Below are 18,680 nucleotides of genomic sequence, written 5' to 3' on the forward strand. Positions count from 1 at the left end.
ACTTTTTCGGTCTTCGGAGACGCCGAGCTGCCAGAATTTAGTCCCGCAGGAGTTCTTTTACGTGCCAGTAAATCTACCGACACGAGGCTGACGTATTTGAGCACCTTCAAATACCACCGGACTGAGCCAGGATCGAACCTGCCAAGTTGGGGCCAGAAGGCCAGCGCCTCAACCGTCTGAGCCACTCAGCCCGGCCTCAAAGACACCAGTAACCTCATCAGTATGCTGAAGATTTCTTACTACAAAATCCATTGCTGTGTACCTACATATGTAATGAATAATGAATAACAATTGCATTATATCAGGTAAGTCATGGTGTAATTTACTCATGTGAAGGTAATTCAGCAAACTCAGAGACCCATAATAATTTTAGGAATACCAGTAAAACCATCAAATTTTACAAATAACATTAATACTGTACTATACTTAAAACAACACATGTGCGAATGAGAAACTCCCTCTTCACTCTATTTCAGTAATTAGTCGCTTCATACTAACAATAAATTTAAGCAAGGAATACTGAATTGTATGCAGACAATGCAGGCAAGTAAGTGGCAATGAAACCTACATTCAGAGCTTTCCAGAAGACTAAACATATTTTATAATCAACTGCACAACTGCATCAATGTGTGTGTGTGAGAGAGAAAAAGAGAGAAAAAGAGTGAGTGAGAGAGAGAGAGAGAGAGAGAGAGAGAGAGAGAGAGAGAGAGAGAGAGAGAGAGAGACCAAATTTTAATTATTAATTAATAATAACCAGTAACAACTAGTGCAGAAAGAGAATAAAATATTAAGTATGGTGTTACAAAAGAATGAAGATGAAGGTGAGATGGGTAGATTGGATCGTTATATATCAAGAGATACTGCATCTAGTCAGTGAGAGGTGGCAAAATTCGATGAGAATAACGGATAGACCACATCTTGAGTCATCCAGGACTTCTTCAGTCAGTTTTTGACAGGAGGTAAAAATGGAAAGGATAAAGTAAGGCATGAATATGACAGATTAGAGTAGATGTAGTTACATAGAAATGAAAACGTTAGAACAGGACAGAGTGCCAATGAAGACCTGCAAACCACTCATGGATTGATGACCCAAATGACAACAGGGAGGAAAACTGAAATGAATCTAATAATAATGTTATTGGTTTTACGTCCCACTAACTACTTTTATGGTTTTCGAAGACACCCAGGTGCTAGAATTTTGTCTTGCAGGAGTTTTTCGCGTGCTGGTAAATCTACTGACATGGGGCTGACATATCTGAGCACCTTCAAATATCACCACTGAGCCAGGATCAAACCTGCCTACTTGGGCTCAGAAAGCCAGCGCCTTAATCATCTGAGCCACTCAGTCAGGCTGAAATGAATCCAGGACTCCAATATGATGATAAAAAACACTTCACAATATCAAGTTGATGTTAAAATACATAACATCCGCATGATGCTTTTTCCCCGGTATGACTGGACCTAGACAACGAAAGTCCAGAATTCTTTTAAATGTTAATGTTATAGTGGAAGTGGATGGATAGGGCAGGTAAACCTTCCCTAATGTATGTACAGCATCACTAAAATGATCAGTGAAAGCTTACCACTAGTGAAGGTGTGCCAACACTGGACCCAGTTAGTGGACATGTACAGTAGCAGATTATTAATGGTGGGTGTTTAATTTGGTAGTGAATTTTTACTGGCCATGAATATCATTCAAACAATGGACTGATATATTTGTCCTCTAACATGATCTCCTATTAGCATCCAACAATGGTACCAAGCATCCGCATTAATGTAATTGTTATCAGTTGGTTATTGTTATGTTACACAGCAGTGCAGCTATGGTTGAATCAGTGAAGTTCTACGAGCAATTTAGAGTGGAACAGGGAAACCCCAATTATAATTGTGTCTTGATGGAAAGAGAAAAGTATGAATCATGGCAATGACTACAAGTTTTTGAAGAGATATGAAGTGCTCGTGGTGAATGGAATAACGAAATTAACAAACCAGTTACTGAAGAAGGAAAGATTAGGTACTATGTTTACAATGAAGAATTACACGATATTCTGCATGATACTCGTGTAACGACTGGTCACGGTGGATGCGAACGAATGATAAAATGTTTAAAATTCTAGTACTTTAACATACAGAGATGTCCATATTTATCTTAGCTTATGTGAGCCTATGCTGTTCAAGGAGTAAAATTCCAGATGTCAAGTTGATCTCATTTTGACTTCCAATCGCAAACCAGATGGAGACTATAAATTCATAATGGTTTATCAGGACCATCTCACTAAATTCTTTGTTCTCGGGCAATTGAAGTCCAAACCAGCTGAGAAGGTATGCGATAACACTGACATTTTTTATTGTTGGCTTGCCAAGACTACTGCTTGTTGCTCAGCCTGATGGTCTGCAGATTTTAGAGTGCCACATGTCAGCATATAACATCCTTAGCCATATCTAGTCAAACAGCCTTGTCAAATATTTTTGGAAAAGTTTCACAGTAAGAACTCAAAAGTACTCAGTAATACCAGATTTATTTGCTGTAATGGATTTCCAAGCTGAACATTTGATTAAGACTTCTTAGTCCTCTCTCTCACTCCATCCTTTCCTGTAAGTACCATTTTAGAAAACTTAGTGATGTGATTCTTTTGTTCCATGCATAAATCTCCTTCAATTACTCATGTTGAACAATCATCTAAAAGTTTGGAAATGTACTTCTCCTGCATTCAATTTCATATGGTAAAACAATGCTTTCCATCCGTACATCTCCTTGCATTGCATTATATTTGCTCTTATTAAAGCACCCAGCGTGAGAATTAGTAAATGTTATAACTGAAACCTGTTATGGCAATATTGAGAGGAATTTTTGTCACATAATATTACCAAGGTCATTAACAGCTTTCCATCATTCAGAAAATAACTATTCAGTTGCTTTATTTTTGCACAACATGAAGTGATGTTACTTTATTTTTTAAAGTCCTATTCACAAGAAGACTACAATACCAAGATAAGAAGAGTCACTGTTCTAAAAATGCAACTAACCCTAAAGTAACATAAAACTGGCATAATTTTTTTAAATGACAGCAGTATGAAAAATTCAAATTAATAAATGAATTACATAAACATGAAACCCTCAAACATCATACATGAATAATAGAAAATTACACAAGAACATAAAACAAAGAGTGAGAACAAAACTACAAGCTATATTTCATTGAAAATCGAGATTAATTTACATACTGTATTTAATAATATTTGAATCAGTTATTTCAGAAACTGGACTTCTCCACTTTTTATTGGTTTTAAGTTAAGAGTACATATGCTGTCTTCTAACACAGAACTATCATTTTAGACAGAAATAGTACATCTCCGACCTCTCGAAGTTCTCTGTATTATGGCATAAGATTTGACATTTCATGCAGAAAACGGACCTTTCCGGGAGATGGCTGCTTTCTGCCTGTAATGATCGAGTTGATGCAATATATTGTCTCATTGAAAGCAGGGTGCAAGTGTCATTGTTATTGCGAGTTACAATATGGAGTCTAGTGATGTTAGTGTTCCCATTGAAGGAAATAATAAATGCAAAAAAGGTGTAGTAAAGAGAGTGGAATACAAGCGGGAAGTAATTAAAAGAAGTATAATCCGAGGCTTAGGATATGTGAATTATGCGGGAAAACCTGTAAGCCTCAAGACGTCTGGAGAAGATTGTGGGCGAGTAATGACTACTGCGTGTTCTATAGGTTAGGTCTAAGCATGTGTTTTCAACTAACAGATTCCTAAAACATTTCCACCCGGTTAATAAAATAACAGTATTAACAATAAAAATAAATTATGGTTTAATTAAGCAGCAAGAGAAGTGTTCTAGGTTTTGAATGTTATAGTGTATAATAATTTGCTTTGCCTAGTGCTGCGAATGTTACAGAATTTAGAAGGATATCCTTTAAACTTTTCAGGTGCCCTAGAAAATGATTTCAGCGTGTTTCACAACGTGACCAGGGAAAATTTTTAGGAATTTTCATGACATGGATTGTAAAAATAGTCAAGATGCCTATTTGCAATCACTCATAGAAATTTGTGCTGTTAAACAAAGGAGGTCTTTAAAGAATCCTGATGATGAAACTAGAAAACCTCGATGCCAGAACTTCAAGTATTAAGCAAATTGTAGCACTGGACGTGTAGAAATTTGCAAAAAAGCCTTTCTGAGTATTCACAGTATTTCAAAGCACAGAACTGCCAGGCTACAAGCACTACTTGCAGCCAGGAAGAGTCCTAAGGACACGCAAGGGAAACAGAAGTCAGAAAATGCTATTTCTGGTGAAACTACTGTCATGGTGGACCACATCAAATTGTACCCAACAAAAGAGGTACACTATACAACAAGAGATGTCGAATTCCTTAGAGCCAAGCTTAATGTACCACTAATGCACAAACACTTCAAGGAGAAATATCCATACGCTGCAGTTACCAACAGTTTACTTTTGAAAATATTCCATAAGAGGTTCAATCTTTCATTTGGAAGACCACAAGTCGACACATGCTGTAAGCGTGAAGACCTCAGTTTGAAACTCAAATAAAAATATCTAAATGATGCAGCAAAATGTGTCGCTGCAATAGAGCTAATAACTCACAAACGAAGAAGCTCCAAGTTTCGCAGGCCATTAAAAGAATTCGTGAAAAATGTGTATGAAATAAAGTAGTTCTCGGAATTTCAATGGACTACACACAAAACCTTGAACTTCCTGAAATCCCTGTGCAACAGGTTTTTTACCTATGGCAGTTGAATGTCGTCGTTTTCAACATTCATAACCTAAAAGACAACTGCTAAATTTTACATTTACCATGACGGAATCACAAGGAAGGGTTCTAACAAAGTCTGTTCCTTTCTTCTTGATTATATACAATCAGATATCCCTGCTGAAGTGAAACATCTCTACATTTTTTCTGATGGGTGCTGCGGACAAACAAGAACAATAAAAACTGTCCGATTTTTAGAATTTTTAGTCTCTCTTCACAAATTTAAGACGGTCACTCATTACTCTCCCATGCGGGGCCATTCTTTCTTACCTAATGATCGAGAGTTTGGATTGGTAAAGCGAAATATTACAAAGATGGATAGGATATATTGTATTAAAGAGTATGTTGAATGTATTATTAAGTCAAGTAAAACAGGCAAGTTTCAAGCACAGGTAATAGAAACATTATACATTCTTGACTTCAATATTTGGTGGACCAAATTTTACAAAGAGATATTGTCTCTCACTGCAGTCGCAAGGTCGCAATATCCCATGTGATCAGAAGGTAGCATTTGCTGTATCAAGCTTTATGGAGTTTAATTACAGTGAAGAGAACAGCTGTCATGTGGTTGCCAAGAACTACATCGATGGACTTACTCATCACACGTTCAAGTTGGCATCGACACCGCCATCAGCTCTACCAGATATGAAAGCTTATCCAAATGGCGAACTTCCTATAAATCCAAAGAAATTCAGTGACATAAAGCAGCTCCTTGGTTACATCCTAGAGAAACACAAAGCTTTCTACAGTGAACTTTTAAACTGGTCAACTACTGTAGAGGCGGAAGTAATTAGTGATGACAAATGAATTTAATGTACACTCTCATAGAAAAAATCTGGTATATTACAGAATGTGGACTTCTCTATCAAAGTTATGAGCATATATCCAGGGAAACAAAGAGCCTAGGGAAAGACTATTGCAATAAAAGGATGCACCACCACCTAATTAAGAATTGGGGGAAGTATGAATCTATTTAATATCATTTTGAATCATACAGATATATTTTGTTGAATATCTCAAAATGCAGTGCTGTGGAGAAGTCCAGTTTCTGAAATAACTGATTCATTTGTATAATTGTTACAACTTTTGTTTTGTCTATATTATTGTTGTATACAAGGCTTTAAGAAAAGGCTGTATGTTACACATTTAATATGATGTTTAAAAAACTTCATAGCTTGAACTCAATTTCTTACAAATAAATTGATTTTCACAATTTCTTACATGTATAAGCCCAATATCGCAACCCCCCCCCCCCCCCCCAACATTGCCTTGCTCTGAGCCCATGATCAACATTACAAATGGATTATGGTAATTTTTTAAAATTTCATTACTGAGTTTACTGAGTTTGATCAGCCTTTTCTATTTTCTAATGTAACTACATTATATTTCACCATCTACAACCTCTACTATTCCTTGTAAAAATATGACAATCTTGCTGCTTTGTTTGGACTATCCTGCTACCAAAAGTTTAGAGTCTGCAACATTTGATGATGACAGCATATAAGCTATAGTTGTTAAACCAACAGCAATAATTTTGTTTCTGTCAGCCTTACATATGTTTTGCATAATATTACTTTTAACATCATCAGCACTGCATTCCAAGACACTGAACAGAATGATGAAATTTGTGATATAACTCTTCAGGATTTTATATCATAAATAAATAACTAAATAAGCACTCATTAAATACAGATGGTTAAGACTGCTGGCTTTCTGAGACCAAGTTGGCAGGTTTCATACTGGCCCAGTCCGGTGGTATTTGAAGGTATGCAAATATGTCAGCCTTGTGCCAGTAATTTACTGGGACATAAAAGAAATCCTGTAGGACAAAATACCAGCACCCGGCAATCTCCGAAAACCCCGTAAGTAGTTAGGGGAATATTACCATTTTACAAGAGATATTTCCAACCACTACATACATAGACAAGGAAAAGGGAAGTTTTGTTCAAAGGAACTATATCCGGACCTCAAGCCAATAAAATGAATAATGAACATACCTAATTATGACGAAGTCCCTACACAGCAATGAATTAAATAAATGCAAACTGGATAAACTTCTTTTTAAACAAATACTGCTATCTTTAACTCTTAAATGCAAACAATTCTCCTAATGCATCTATGTTACTACAAGCCCTCAAATAACCAGAGTGTTTAAGACACACAAATATTTAAATCAATGTGTGCGAGAAAAATTAATTACAAACAAATATTTAAAAAAAGGACCTTTTATACAGTGCATTCAGATAACCCCTCTGCTGCAAGGTCTCCTTGCAAGTCGTCTAGTGGATGGATTATTTGCCTGTGGTTTGTAGAGTGACTACTTGAACACACACAAAAATTGAACAAAAGCAGTTCCCCCCCATCAGAGAATTTAATTGTCATAGAGTACTAGATATTAGAACAACAGTGGATAGGTGACGAAATCCATTCAGAATGCTAAACTGAAGTCAGTTGCATCTTCAGAACATATAAATAAAAGCTACTGAAACATAAAATGTGTTCTGTACAAGTTACTAAATCATATGAATGTTACTACACAGTCTGCGACTATTCCTAATGATCCAATTCAACTGCTGAGGTATAATACTGTATTTACGCAAATAATCCCTGCCACCGAATAATCCCCGCACCCTAACTTTAGGAAGGCTGATTTTGAAAAATAAAATAAAAATGCCAACACTGACTCAAATAAAACCCGCACTCCAATTTTGTGCCTCAATTATTTTAAAAAATTATGCGGGTATTATTCGCGTAAATATGGTAATTATCAAAACATTTTGAAAAAAAATCAGGCGAATCGAGCATAAAACTTCCACTAAAATGAACTAACTTTACAAAATAAAAACTTAATTAAAACATCATTACTACAGTACGAAAACAAAACTTCATACCTAGGAAACTCAAATATTATTCCTAGTGAAGTTACACAGGCACTTAATCTAACACTTCATATGGGGAAACTATACATCATACCACCTTAGCTAGTAATAATGGGATGCCTGAATTAACTCTTTAAGTACGATGGGGCTTTAATATTCCATGAACTGGTCCATTTATTCACTAACAATTCTAGGAACTGAGCTGTCTTGTGAATAGCACATTCAAACTATAGCCCCTTGAATTGAGCATTCCTTAGAACAATTAGAAGGCAATGTTAGGAACACTTAACAAATTTTTTTTTTTTTTACAAAAAAATAAAATATATTTATACCCTTGGTCTACCAGGCATACCTCTGCTGACAAGTGTTTCTGCTTCACATCATCACAAGGCTTAACATATCAAACTGCATTCGGGTCATTAGTGGCTGAGGAAAGAAAGAAAAGAAAGTGCAAACATTGCTGTGAGACAGAACATTAATGGTTTATTAGGTACCACAAAAAACTCTGTCATTTATATTGTTAATGAAAAATAGTTCAATAATTTAATTGCAAATTAAACTATATTCACTGATGTAGGTACGACTATATGCAAGTACTTTCTCCTACTGTGCAATAAGACTGTGAAAATTCCAGAGCCCTTGCGTTACTGATGTTCGTTTACTGCAGGGTTAGAATAATAACAGTAAGTTATTTATTAAATTGACCACCTAATCAATACAATAAGTCATTGTCCTGGATGATTTACATTGATCTATTAACTAATTTCCTCAATATTACTTTTTTAATAAATATGACTGATCGTCATTCTCGTCAGAGTCTAATTGCAACCGCCAATCAGTCAACTTAATTTTTAGCAATCTTACTACTTGTTCATCACAGTCTGTTGCTTTGTTCATTTTACTTATAGCAACTTTCATGTCAATAATTTTAATACTTTTACCTTTGTAATTCTCAACATTGTAAAAAAAATAAAATTAAAAAAAAAAATGTTATTTTGAATGTTAATTTTAGTTTAAGTCTCTTCAAGACTTTAAAATCAATTTCATCTTATTATATGTTATTTCAAGTGCTTATTTTTATTTCGAGGTTAAGCCTATAGCTGATGATGCCTTCATACTAGGCGAAACATGTACCATTTTTAGTTAATAGATCAATGTAAATCATCGAGGACAATGACTTATTGTATTGATTAGGTCAATTTAATAAATAACTTACTGTTATTATTCTAATCAAATATCATCAATACGGATCAAAATGATATTTATTACATGTAATACTGGAGGGTTGTCAAGGGGAAAAAAAAAAAAAAAAAAAATGCCAAGCAAGACTGAACAAGAGCCTGACTATGACCGAGCTATATGCAAGTAAATGTTTGTTACCCATCACCACAGAGAGTCCTCTTCTGTTGCTTTGCTGCAATTTTTGCTTTTGCAAAATCTAAGCATCAGTAAGAAGAACATTACCAACAACAGACTGACTTTGACCCAAGAACTCTGTGTACAATACTTTGCAAAGTCAAGAACACAAGGACAAGTATCATTTTCTGGGACAGTGCTAACTTGGGGGGTTATTCACAGTGGCAACCATGACATGATGACTCAATATATTTATTATCATGTTACTGTTGCCAAAAGCAGAGAGGGATTGATAGTAATGAGATTTAATTTTGTCTTCAAACATGAATTACACATTTCTTAAATTTGCAAACATTCTTAAGGGCAATAGTGCTGATACACCTGGCAACTGGGCTATCTCTCAACTGGTTGCACGAGGATTGGCCAAAATCTGTTCCGAAACGTATTCTAATTCAAAGCAGGTCCTGATGGATGAGTACCTGCAGTATACTTCAGTTTCTTTTCTCTCAAGCTAAACTTGTTCAGCAAGGCACATAGTACTTTAAAATTAAAAGACAACTTGTTTGATGTTTTTGCTAACATAGTTAAGAATAATGTATTTTTCTCTTTCATAATTAACATATGGACAACATTTGCACTTTTTGCATTAGTGCTTAATGAATCCCACAGGAAGTAATCAAGGTCTGGAGTGTGGGTTAGGATATTCTTATCTGTAGTCAATTCCCTGTATTTACACTCCGTCTTCGCCACTCAAGACGATCTTATCAATGAAAATAACATCTTACATGAACTCTTGCTGAATTAAAAAAAAAAAAAATCACCAGTATCATAGGTAATCCATTAAATGCTCATTAACCCTTTCCCACGGATATTCTTCGACTAATTAAACCAGCAGTAATAATTTCTTTGTACGAACAGTTGTGGGATACTTTCACTAAATAATTTATTTTGTAAAAACTGCTTAAATTATCTCCTTGTAATTTTGCAAGAGTAATACATGTACTATACTAATTCTAAAATGATACAAAGATCTTACCTAATTACACACAGGAACCCCCAGATCAGTATGGAATATCGAGAAGCATCCCAACACAGCACAAGCTAATGTCACATTGCTTGCACTTAACGGCAGACTGAATTGCTCTACCTGATGGGGCTCTTCTTTTCTTGTTCATAATGAGAACACAGGACTTCACCCTCCCATGAATCTTGATAAGAGAGTGATTATTTGCTGGTAAAAGGCATGATAAGGGAAGGGACTGTTTCCTACCCCATCGTTTCAGTAAAGCAAAATTTCTAATCATTTCCTGTACAAGATGCTTCTTAAATTCCAGCTGTGAATGCCCATGCTTTGTCCTAGATGGAGAGTTAGTTGCATCAAATAATGTAAAGCTATTTATGATGCAGACATTGAATACAAAACCAAACACATACTTCCACCACTTCTTACAAGGCCTACCAACAGTGTAGTAGCTCCTCTTCTGGTCTGCTTGATCAACCCTTCCCATGTACTTTGTATATTTCTGTATAGACAGAGGACACTGTACTCATACCCTTTCCTTGGATATTCCCTCTTTCCTCTGTGCCATGGGGTCAGTATTTGTTGACAATATGATAATGTATTGCTTGTATTTCCAAACAGTTGCAAACACATTTCCACACTGCAAACTTATACTCTCTCCTTGCTTTAGTTTTCGTTTCTTGGGATATATGAATTCAACTGGCCAGTCCTTTCTGTTGGTATTCACAGTACCACATGCATAAGTGCCTAGGATGTAGAGTTCATTCATAAATCTAACAGATGTGAAAAAAACTATCGAAGTATACATGATGATTCTTATGCGATTGATTTTCATCAGACTTAGCACAATTTGTTCCCCAAGTAAAAAGTCCTTGTAGAGATTTTCCTTCTTTCCCAAGTAAAAAGTAGCCTCCAAGACATCGCCCCCAGGTGTTGCTAAAACCCACACTTTGACACCCATTTCGTGGGCTTTTTAGGAAGATACTGCTTCAAAAAAGTCTCCCCTTGAAGCCAATCATAGTTTCATCAATGGAAAGTTCACATCCTGGTCTTAACTTTTCTTTAAATCTAGATATCCTGTCTAGAACAGGCCTTACCTTCTGTAGACAATTATACTCTAAATCTTCCAATTTCTTTTCATCATTGGGATCCGTCAGATGAAGATATTTACAGAGCAAGTCATACTGCCTCTCAGACATACAATTACTAACTAAATTACACTAAATGAGGTTTTTCAGGTAGCTGGTATATCCCAATATAAATAAGAATACATATAAAAGCTTTCATTTCTTCAGGTGTCATGTTTTCCCAATCTATATCTATAAAACATCATGTCCTGACTGATTCATCACCGAGCCAAAATTACTGGACATAAAGAAATGCAATTTTGGGGATACATTTATATTAGTGTAGGTGCTAACTAAGGGAGGATTTTTGGATACTCCTTCGCTATGGGGGTGAAAAGGGGGGGGGGGAGGGGAATGTTTAAATGGATATATCTATATCTCAAAAACTTGAAAGTTTACAGACATGAAAATTGGTATTTGGAATCTCCTTTAAAAATAAAGAAACGTGTATTTTTTTGTTTTGGGAAAATCCAATTAAAAGGGGGGTGAACAGGAGTGACAAACTGGGTGGTGTAAAACAAAAGCAAAAGGTTTCCACCTCTTCAATACTGTGGAAACCTTTTGCTTTTGTTTTACAATATATTGGACTTCAATAAAGATTCAAATGAAATTTATTACCTATGATGACAAACTGGGTGAAATTAAGAAAAAAATATTATATTTGCAGTATATCTCAGAAATGTAACATGTTACAGATGTGAAAATAGGTGTATGGAATCTCCTGCAAAAGTAAAGAAACGCAGATAATTTGTTTTCAGAAATTCTACTTATGGGGAGCTGAAAAAGAGAGTTAATCGTTTAAATGAACATATTTACAGTATATCTCAAAAACTTAACACGTTACAGAAGTAAAAATTGGCACTTTTTAATCTCCTTTAAAAATAAGGAAACATGTATTCTTGTGTTTTTGGAAAACCACTTAAGGAGGGGGGGGGGGATAAAAAGGACTGAAAGGAGAGTTGAATTCTTTTTATTAGGATACTGATATCTCAAACACTTCAGATGTTATAGACATGAAAATTGGTACTTGGAGTCTCCTTTAAAAATAAAGGAAATGTATTTTTTGTTTTTTGGAAAATCCACTAAAGGGTGGGGGTGGGGGGTGAAAGAATTGAAAAGTTAGTTGAATTCTTTGTATGAGGATACTTATATCTCAACAACTAAAGTTGTTATGAATGTGAAAATTTGTATTTGGAATCTCCTTTAAAAATAAAGAAACACGTGAGGGGTGAATAAATTGAAAAATTATTCAAATTATTTGTATCAGGATACTTATATCTAGGAAACTAAAGATGTTACTGACGTGAATATTGGTATTTGGAATCTCCATTAAAAATAAAGGAACACACATTTCTGGAGGAAAATCAATTTGGAGGGAGGAAGGGGGGCTGAAGAAGGAGTTGAATTATTTTTATGAGGATACATACATCTCAAAATTTGAAAATGTTACAGTCATGATAATTCGGATTTGGAATCTCCTTTATAAATAAACACATATTTTTAAAGGGAGGGTGTAAGTAAGTGAAAAAATTGAATTCTTTTTATGGTGTTACTTATATCTCAAAACTGAATGTTACAGTCGTGAAAACTGGTATTTGGAATCCTTTAAAAATAAAGATACAGGCATTTTTTGGGGGTACCTGAACTTAAAGGGGGAGGGGGGTGGAAAGGGAGTTGAAATCCTTTTAGGAAGATACTTATATTGTTTTTGATGAGGGTACTTATATCTCAAAAACAGAATGTTACAGACATGGAAATGGGTATTTGGGATCTCCTTTAAAAATAAAGAAACTTCCTGAATGAGCATCTCCCGTCCCATCCAATGCATTTTGAGATTCTTCGGGTTCATCTTCTGCGCCAACTGCTTCCACATCACTTTCACTATCCTCACTACAAATTTCGTACTTACTATCACTGCCTTAGTCAACAAACTGATACAATTCTTCACGAATATCGTCGTCATTCAACTCGCTATATGCAGCCATGTTGCTAGGATGTGTTTACAGCTGTCTGGTTTTTTTCAAATAACCTATACAAGAAGGCAGTTCTTTAGCAAGCTGTGCAGGTCATTTGTATCTAGGAAGCCTAGAGAATTCATTGGTACCAAAAAGTTATATGTTTGGCCCACAGATGGCAGAGGAAGACAGTTTGAAACTCGAATACACACTATTACGCAAACCGCAGGAGACAACATGCGAGTCCGGAACACTTTACTACGCAATCCGCAGAAAAGAGTTAAGAGCCCTCGCATAGTTTTTAAAAAGGATTGTAATACGAGAAATAATAATAATAATAATAATAATAATAATAATAATAATAATAATAATAATAATAATAGCAACAATAATGCTACGGGAACACTAGGGGTAAAACACCTGAGGGGGAAGTGCAGCATATCATTGACCAAAGCAGGGTGAGGGGCGTGACATAATGGAGGCTTAGCAGACTGTCAACCAGTTGGATTCGAGCCAGGGAAAGAGCAACGATTTTTCAATGCCTCGTATTGTATGCTGAAGTGGAGACAAAGCAGGACTTCATTAAGTTCCAAATTTCAAATTTCTATGGACAGATATAAACAAATATTCCCAGATATTGAGTATGACTTGATAGAACCTGATGATGTCCTTTTTAAGAACTAAAGATGTCATTCTATGTTTATCAGTGTGTATTTTTATACCTTGTTTAATAGTGGTTTTTCTTTTTTACGGGCATGTTATTATGTAATATTTATATTGAACTTGTGCGTTCGAGAGACTGAAAAGCTTGTAAGTTACATTTAACTGAGTCAACACTGGAAAGTATGGCTTCCTTTCTAACAACAACAACAACAACAACAACAACAAAAGAGTGGGAAAACATGTATTTGCTAAGTGAAAGGTGAGCTGCTGTTCCTGAAGTAGCAAGCCGAATATGAGAGGAAAATATCTCAAGCTGAGGTATCTGTGCAGAAGTTTCCTGACATGTACAGCCAGAAAAGGTCTGCAGATCTTGGTATTCCTAATTCAACCATGATGAAGCACATGAAACATGATTTTAACTTCAAACCTTGCCATCTGTTGCATGTCAATGAACTGAGTGATGCAGATATGGATATGCGTAAAGCTATATGCAGGGTGCTTCTAACAGTCTTCCATTTTCAACTTTGTCTTCACAGATGATGAGCTACCTATCAAGAGTACTCATTCTTGAAACATAGTCTCAGGGCCAAGGAAAATCTATGTTTGATGAAGAAAAGGAGTTATATCCATCACACGTCATGGTGTCGGCTGGAATGAGTACAACACACATTTTTGACCCTTTCTTTTTCCAACCTACCTACCAGAACACGCTTAGTGAATGGTTGGTGTCATATTATTATTATTATTATTATTTTTTTTTTTTTGCTACTTGCTTTACATCGCACTGACACAGATAGGTCTTGTGGCGACGATGGGACAGGGAAGGGCTAGGAGTGGGAAGGAAGCGGCCGTGGCCTTAATTAAGGTACAGCCCCAGCATTTGCCTGATGTGAAAATGGGAAACCACGGAAAACCATCTTCAGGACTGCCGACAGTGGGGTTCGAACCCACTATCTCCCGAATACTGGATACTGGCCGCACTTAAGCGACTGCAGCTATTGAGCTCGGTGATGTCATAATTTGAGCAAGCTAGTATCGAAGACACGGCTGTTCTGCAACAATTGCTTTGCAATTGCATCATAACCTGAATATCTTTCCCAGCTGGTGGATAGGAATAGGTTCTGGCCTCCAAGAAGTACCAACCTCACAACATCTGATAAAGTTCTCTGGGGATGTACCACGGAAAGATTCTGAAGGAAGCAGTATTGCACAATGCAAAAGTTGTGAGCAGCTGTGGAAGATGCCTTCGTAGATGAGAACCCACATTAACTCTGCAAAATATCTGCCAAGACAAGGCGCAGAATTCAGGTGTTATATGAAAATGACTCAATTCATACCAATGTTCTGGTCTCTTAAACCATCAGGTAAGATAAGATTCCGTATCAATCATAACCATAGTAGTGTTGAAAAATGGGTGGTCGGTTATGTGATAGGCATGTAGTAAAATATGTGTACTATCCAATTAATTAATGAAGTGAATGTATGTTATCCCCTAATGTCTACACCTTAACATGGAGAAATTAGGTAGGCTGCACTTCATCAATTCTGTTATGCTTTGGAACAATAATACATTGAAAAAAAAAAATGTCCCTTGCTGTATTCTGATATATATTTCTCTAATATGTACAACCTTAATTGATTCACAATACTTCATATGAATATCTACTAGTTCAGTCCTCCGCAAACTTCTGGCAACTTGAAAAAGGTTTACAGTCTGCCAAACACACAAGTTAAATATAAATATTACACTGTAACATACCTGTAAAAATGCACATTATTAAACAAGGAATGAAAATAAACACTATTACACAAAGAATGGCATGTTTCGTTCTTGAAAGAACTTCATCAGATTCTATCAAGCCACACTCAAATATATAGAATATTTATGTTTATTTTTGTTTAGTACTTAGTAACTTGAAATCTGGAACTTATCTTAATGATGTCCTCTTTTATTTCTATTGATAACAGCTGCTAGCAAAGTGGAGCACACTACCTAAGAGCTGCTTCACACTAGGTGACTGGAATTGGCTACCAGCTGCCTGTGCTTGTGAAACATTGTTTTAAATGGAGCCCTTCACACCGGGCTACTCAGTAGATGAGCTACAGAAACAAGCCCGGCGACCGACCTCGCAGTAGCTCACTCCCGCTACCAGTAGCCGAGGCGGAATCCTCAACCCCGGCTGGCGACATCTGGTGAACCACTGTTTTGTATTGGAGTCTTCACACAAGGCGACTGTGTAGCCCAGCTACTCGCCTTCAGGTGCGTTCCATTTGGAACACCCTTCAGCATCACAGTGTGTTTCTCATTACGCATTCCATTTCAGAATACTATAAACTGTACTAAATAAACTATATTCAGTATGAATGATCTAGTCCGCCTCTGCCGTGTAGTGGTTAGTGTGAATCACTGCCACCCTCGGAGGTCCGGGTTCAATTCCCGGCTCAGCCGCGAAATTTGAAAAGTGGTGTGAGGACTGGAGGGGGGTCCATTCAGCCTCGGGAAGTCAACTGAGTAGGGGCGTCTCTATTCCCACCTCAGCCATCCTCGAAGTGGTTTTCCATGGTTTCCCACTTATCCTCCAGGCAAATGCCGGGATGATACCCAATTTAAGGCCACAGCCGCTTCCTTCCCTTTTCCAGCCATCTGGAACTTATACTGTGATGAGTATAGTTTTTTTTCAGTCTGCTTTACGCCACACCGACACAAACAGGTCTGATGGCGATGATGGGATAGGAAAGGGCTAAGAGTGTGAAGGAAGCGATCTTAATTAAAGTACAGCTGCAATATTTTCCTGATGTTAAAAAAAAAAACCATGGAAAAACCATCTTCAGGGCTGCCGACAGTGAGGTTCGAACCCACTCTCTCCCGAACGCAAGATGATAGCTACGCCGACATTTGCTCGGTTGGGCATTTTAATCACGTATGGTTAATGCCACTGCTTCGGGGACTGAGTGCTTTTGTTTGTCCATACACACAACACACCACACTACCAACCATCACAGGTACGTGCAATAGTGAATACATTACTCCATAAAATTGGGTCAGATCTTCATAGGGTGCCGACCTCAATGGATTGGAAAAAGGCCAGGAAGAATAAGAAGAGGATAATGGAGATTTTGCCAATACAAGGGCAGGCAGGCAATTTTTCAATTATTAATGAAGTTGTGGAGAATGATATTTAAGGCATCTTGTTGCAAGTGTTTTTACTTTAAAAATGAGGGTTCAAGGGAACTGACCTAAAATTTTCGAAATATGGCTATGTGTACGAAAAACTCCACAGTACCATCCTCTCGGTAGTCTACAGAGAAATATGTTATTGTCACTGACAGATGTCTTTCAATATTAGGAAAGAAAATCTGAAACGTTGCAGTTTAGGGAGTTGCTGAGTAGGAATAAATTTAATAAACTCTAATAATAGAGTGAAATTTAATAAATATCGTACCATCATCACACAAATAATTGAATAGTTATAGAACAGTCCTTTTCCCAAACGATCTTTCAACATAGGATGTGAATGAAACTGTGAATGAAACCTAGGATGCTTTCTTTTCAACAAAAACAAGAGCAGCAAGAGACACTCCTCTGCCTGAGAACTCACGATGAAAACTGTCACTACGTCGGGGAAGGCGAAGATGGCTAAGTAGCGGGGCCGGTGACCACTCGGTGACATGGAATTCACCTGAGCTGCTCTGCAGCCGATTCCAGTTGCGTAGTGTGAAGTGCTAAGTGAGTTGGCTGCAGAGCAAATAAACAGGGGATCTCTCACAAGATTATGCCTTAACGAGTTCGTTTTCCACAACCAAGTCCACGTAGTCCAACCATATATTCTAACACTCAATATCTTATTTTTATTCATCAATTTATTGTAAGCATTAAGATGCAAGTAACGACATAACTTATTTGCAAGTGTAGCCCCCTATAATAATGGAAACAAGAAGGTAAGTTCTCACAGTGTTTATGTGGTGTTCTAATCATATGTTCAACAAGTCTTAAAGAGACTTCTAACGTTGTATTTTATTATTCATACCTGCTCAATGTTGTCATACTTGTTATGTACAAAACCTTTTATGCGATGTCTTCATAATTTTTTTTAGCGTGTTCTAGACATTTTGAAGAAAAAACTGTTTTTCAAGAACTTTTATGAACACAACCTAAGTGACTTTTGATGGTTTAATATTTTCTAAGCAGCTAAAGCTACCTGAAATAGAAGCAAAACATGTCCGGCTTTTTAAATAATTTATTAGGTATATATAGCTCATGTAAATATACGTTGTATTGATAGGGAATTTGTATTTTTTTTTTGTTTATTTCAATGTATTTTTTCCTCTGGAACTGCACTTGTAGATGTTATTATTATTATTATTATTATTATTATTATTATTATTATTATTATTATTATTATTATTATTATTATTTTCACTGTAAATTTCAATATCTTCTTAACGCCTATGTGTATAATTTTATTTATGAGGTGTTAATTTTTAGATCTGTGATGATGTCTTTGGCCTGGTATGACTTGCTGTATACGTGTTTTCCGAAGGCTGAATACCCACTGTGATTGACCCTCAAATCTGAGTTCAAAATGTCCATTAATTATTTAGATCTTTATAGCCGTTAATAATTTTTGCAAAAATGATGCTGATAAGATTAACAAAATCAAAAACAAATCTACCACAACACTAAATAAAGAACCCCAGATGATAAAAAGACTTGTCACTTTCACTTACAACAACAGCAGCAAATTACATTAAACATACATGCATACATTATCATTATAGACTGTTATGCCTTTCAGCGTTCAGTCTGCAAGCCTCTATGAATTTACTAAACGTCGCCACAATCCTCAGTTTGCAACTAGTGTTGTGGCCTCATTTAGTTCTATACCTCTTACAGTATCTT

The 18,680-nt window shown here is 36.3% G+C and overlaps 1 protein-coding gene across 1 annotated transcript in view; it reads right to left on the reverse strand.

Moving 5' to 3' along the window:
• Window positions 1-7,795: 7,795 nt before the first annotated feature.
• Duba (Deubiquitinating enzyme A) overlaps window positions 7,796-18,680 on the reverse strand; it is a 255,239-nt gene continuing 244,354 nt past the window's right edge. Inside the window, exon 10 of the mRNA XM_067139359.2 lies at window positions 7,796-8,084. Coding sequence (XP_066995460.1) covers window positions 8,078-8,084 — 7 coding nt within the window. The 3' untranslated portion in view covers window positions 7,796-8,077. The remainder of the gene's footprint in view (window positions 8,085-18,680) is intronic.

The sequence above is a fragment of the Anabrus simplex genome, chromosome 2 (genome assembly GCF_040414725.1).
Source record: "Anabrus simplex isolate iqAnaSimp1 chromosome 2, ASM4041472v1, whole genome shotgun sequence".
Classification (NCBI taxonomy): domain Eukaryota; kingdom Metazoa; phylum Arthropoda; class Insecta; order Orthoptera; family Tettigoniidae; genus Anabrus; species Anabrus simplex.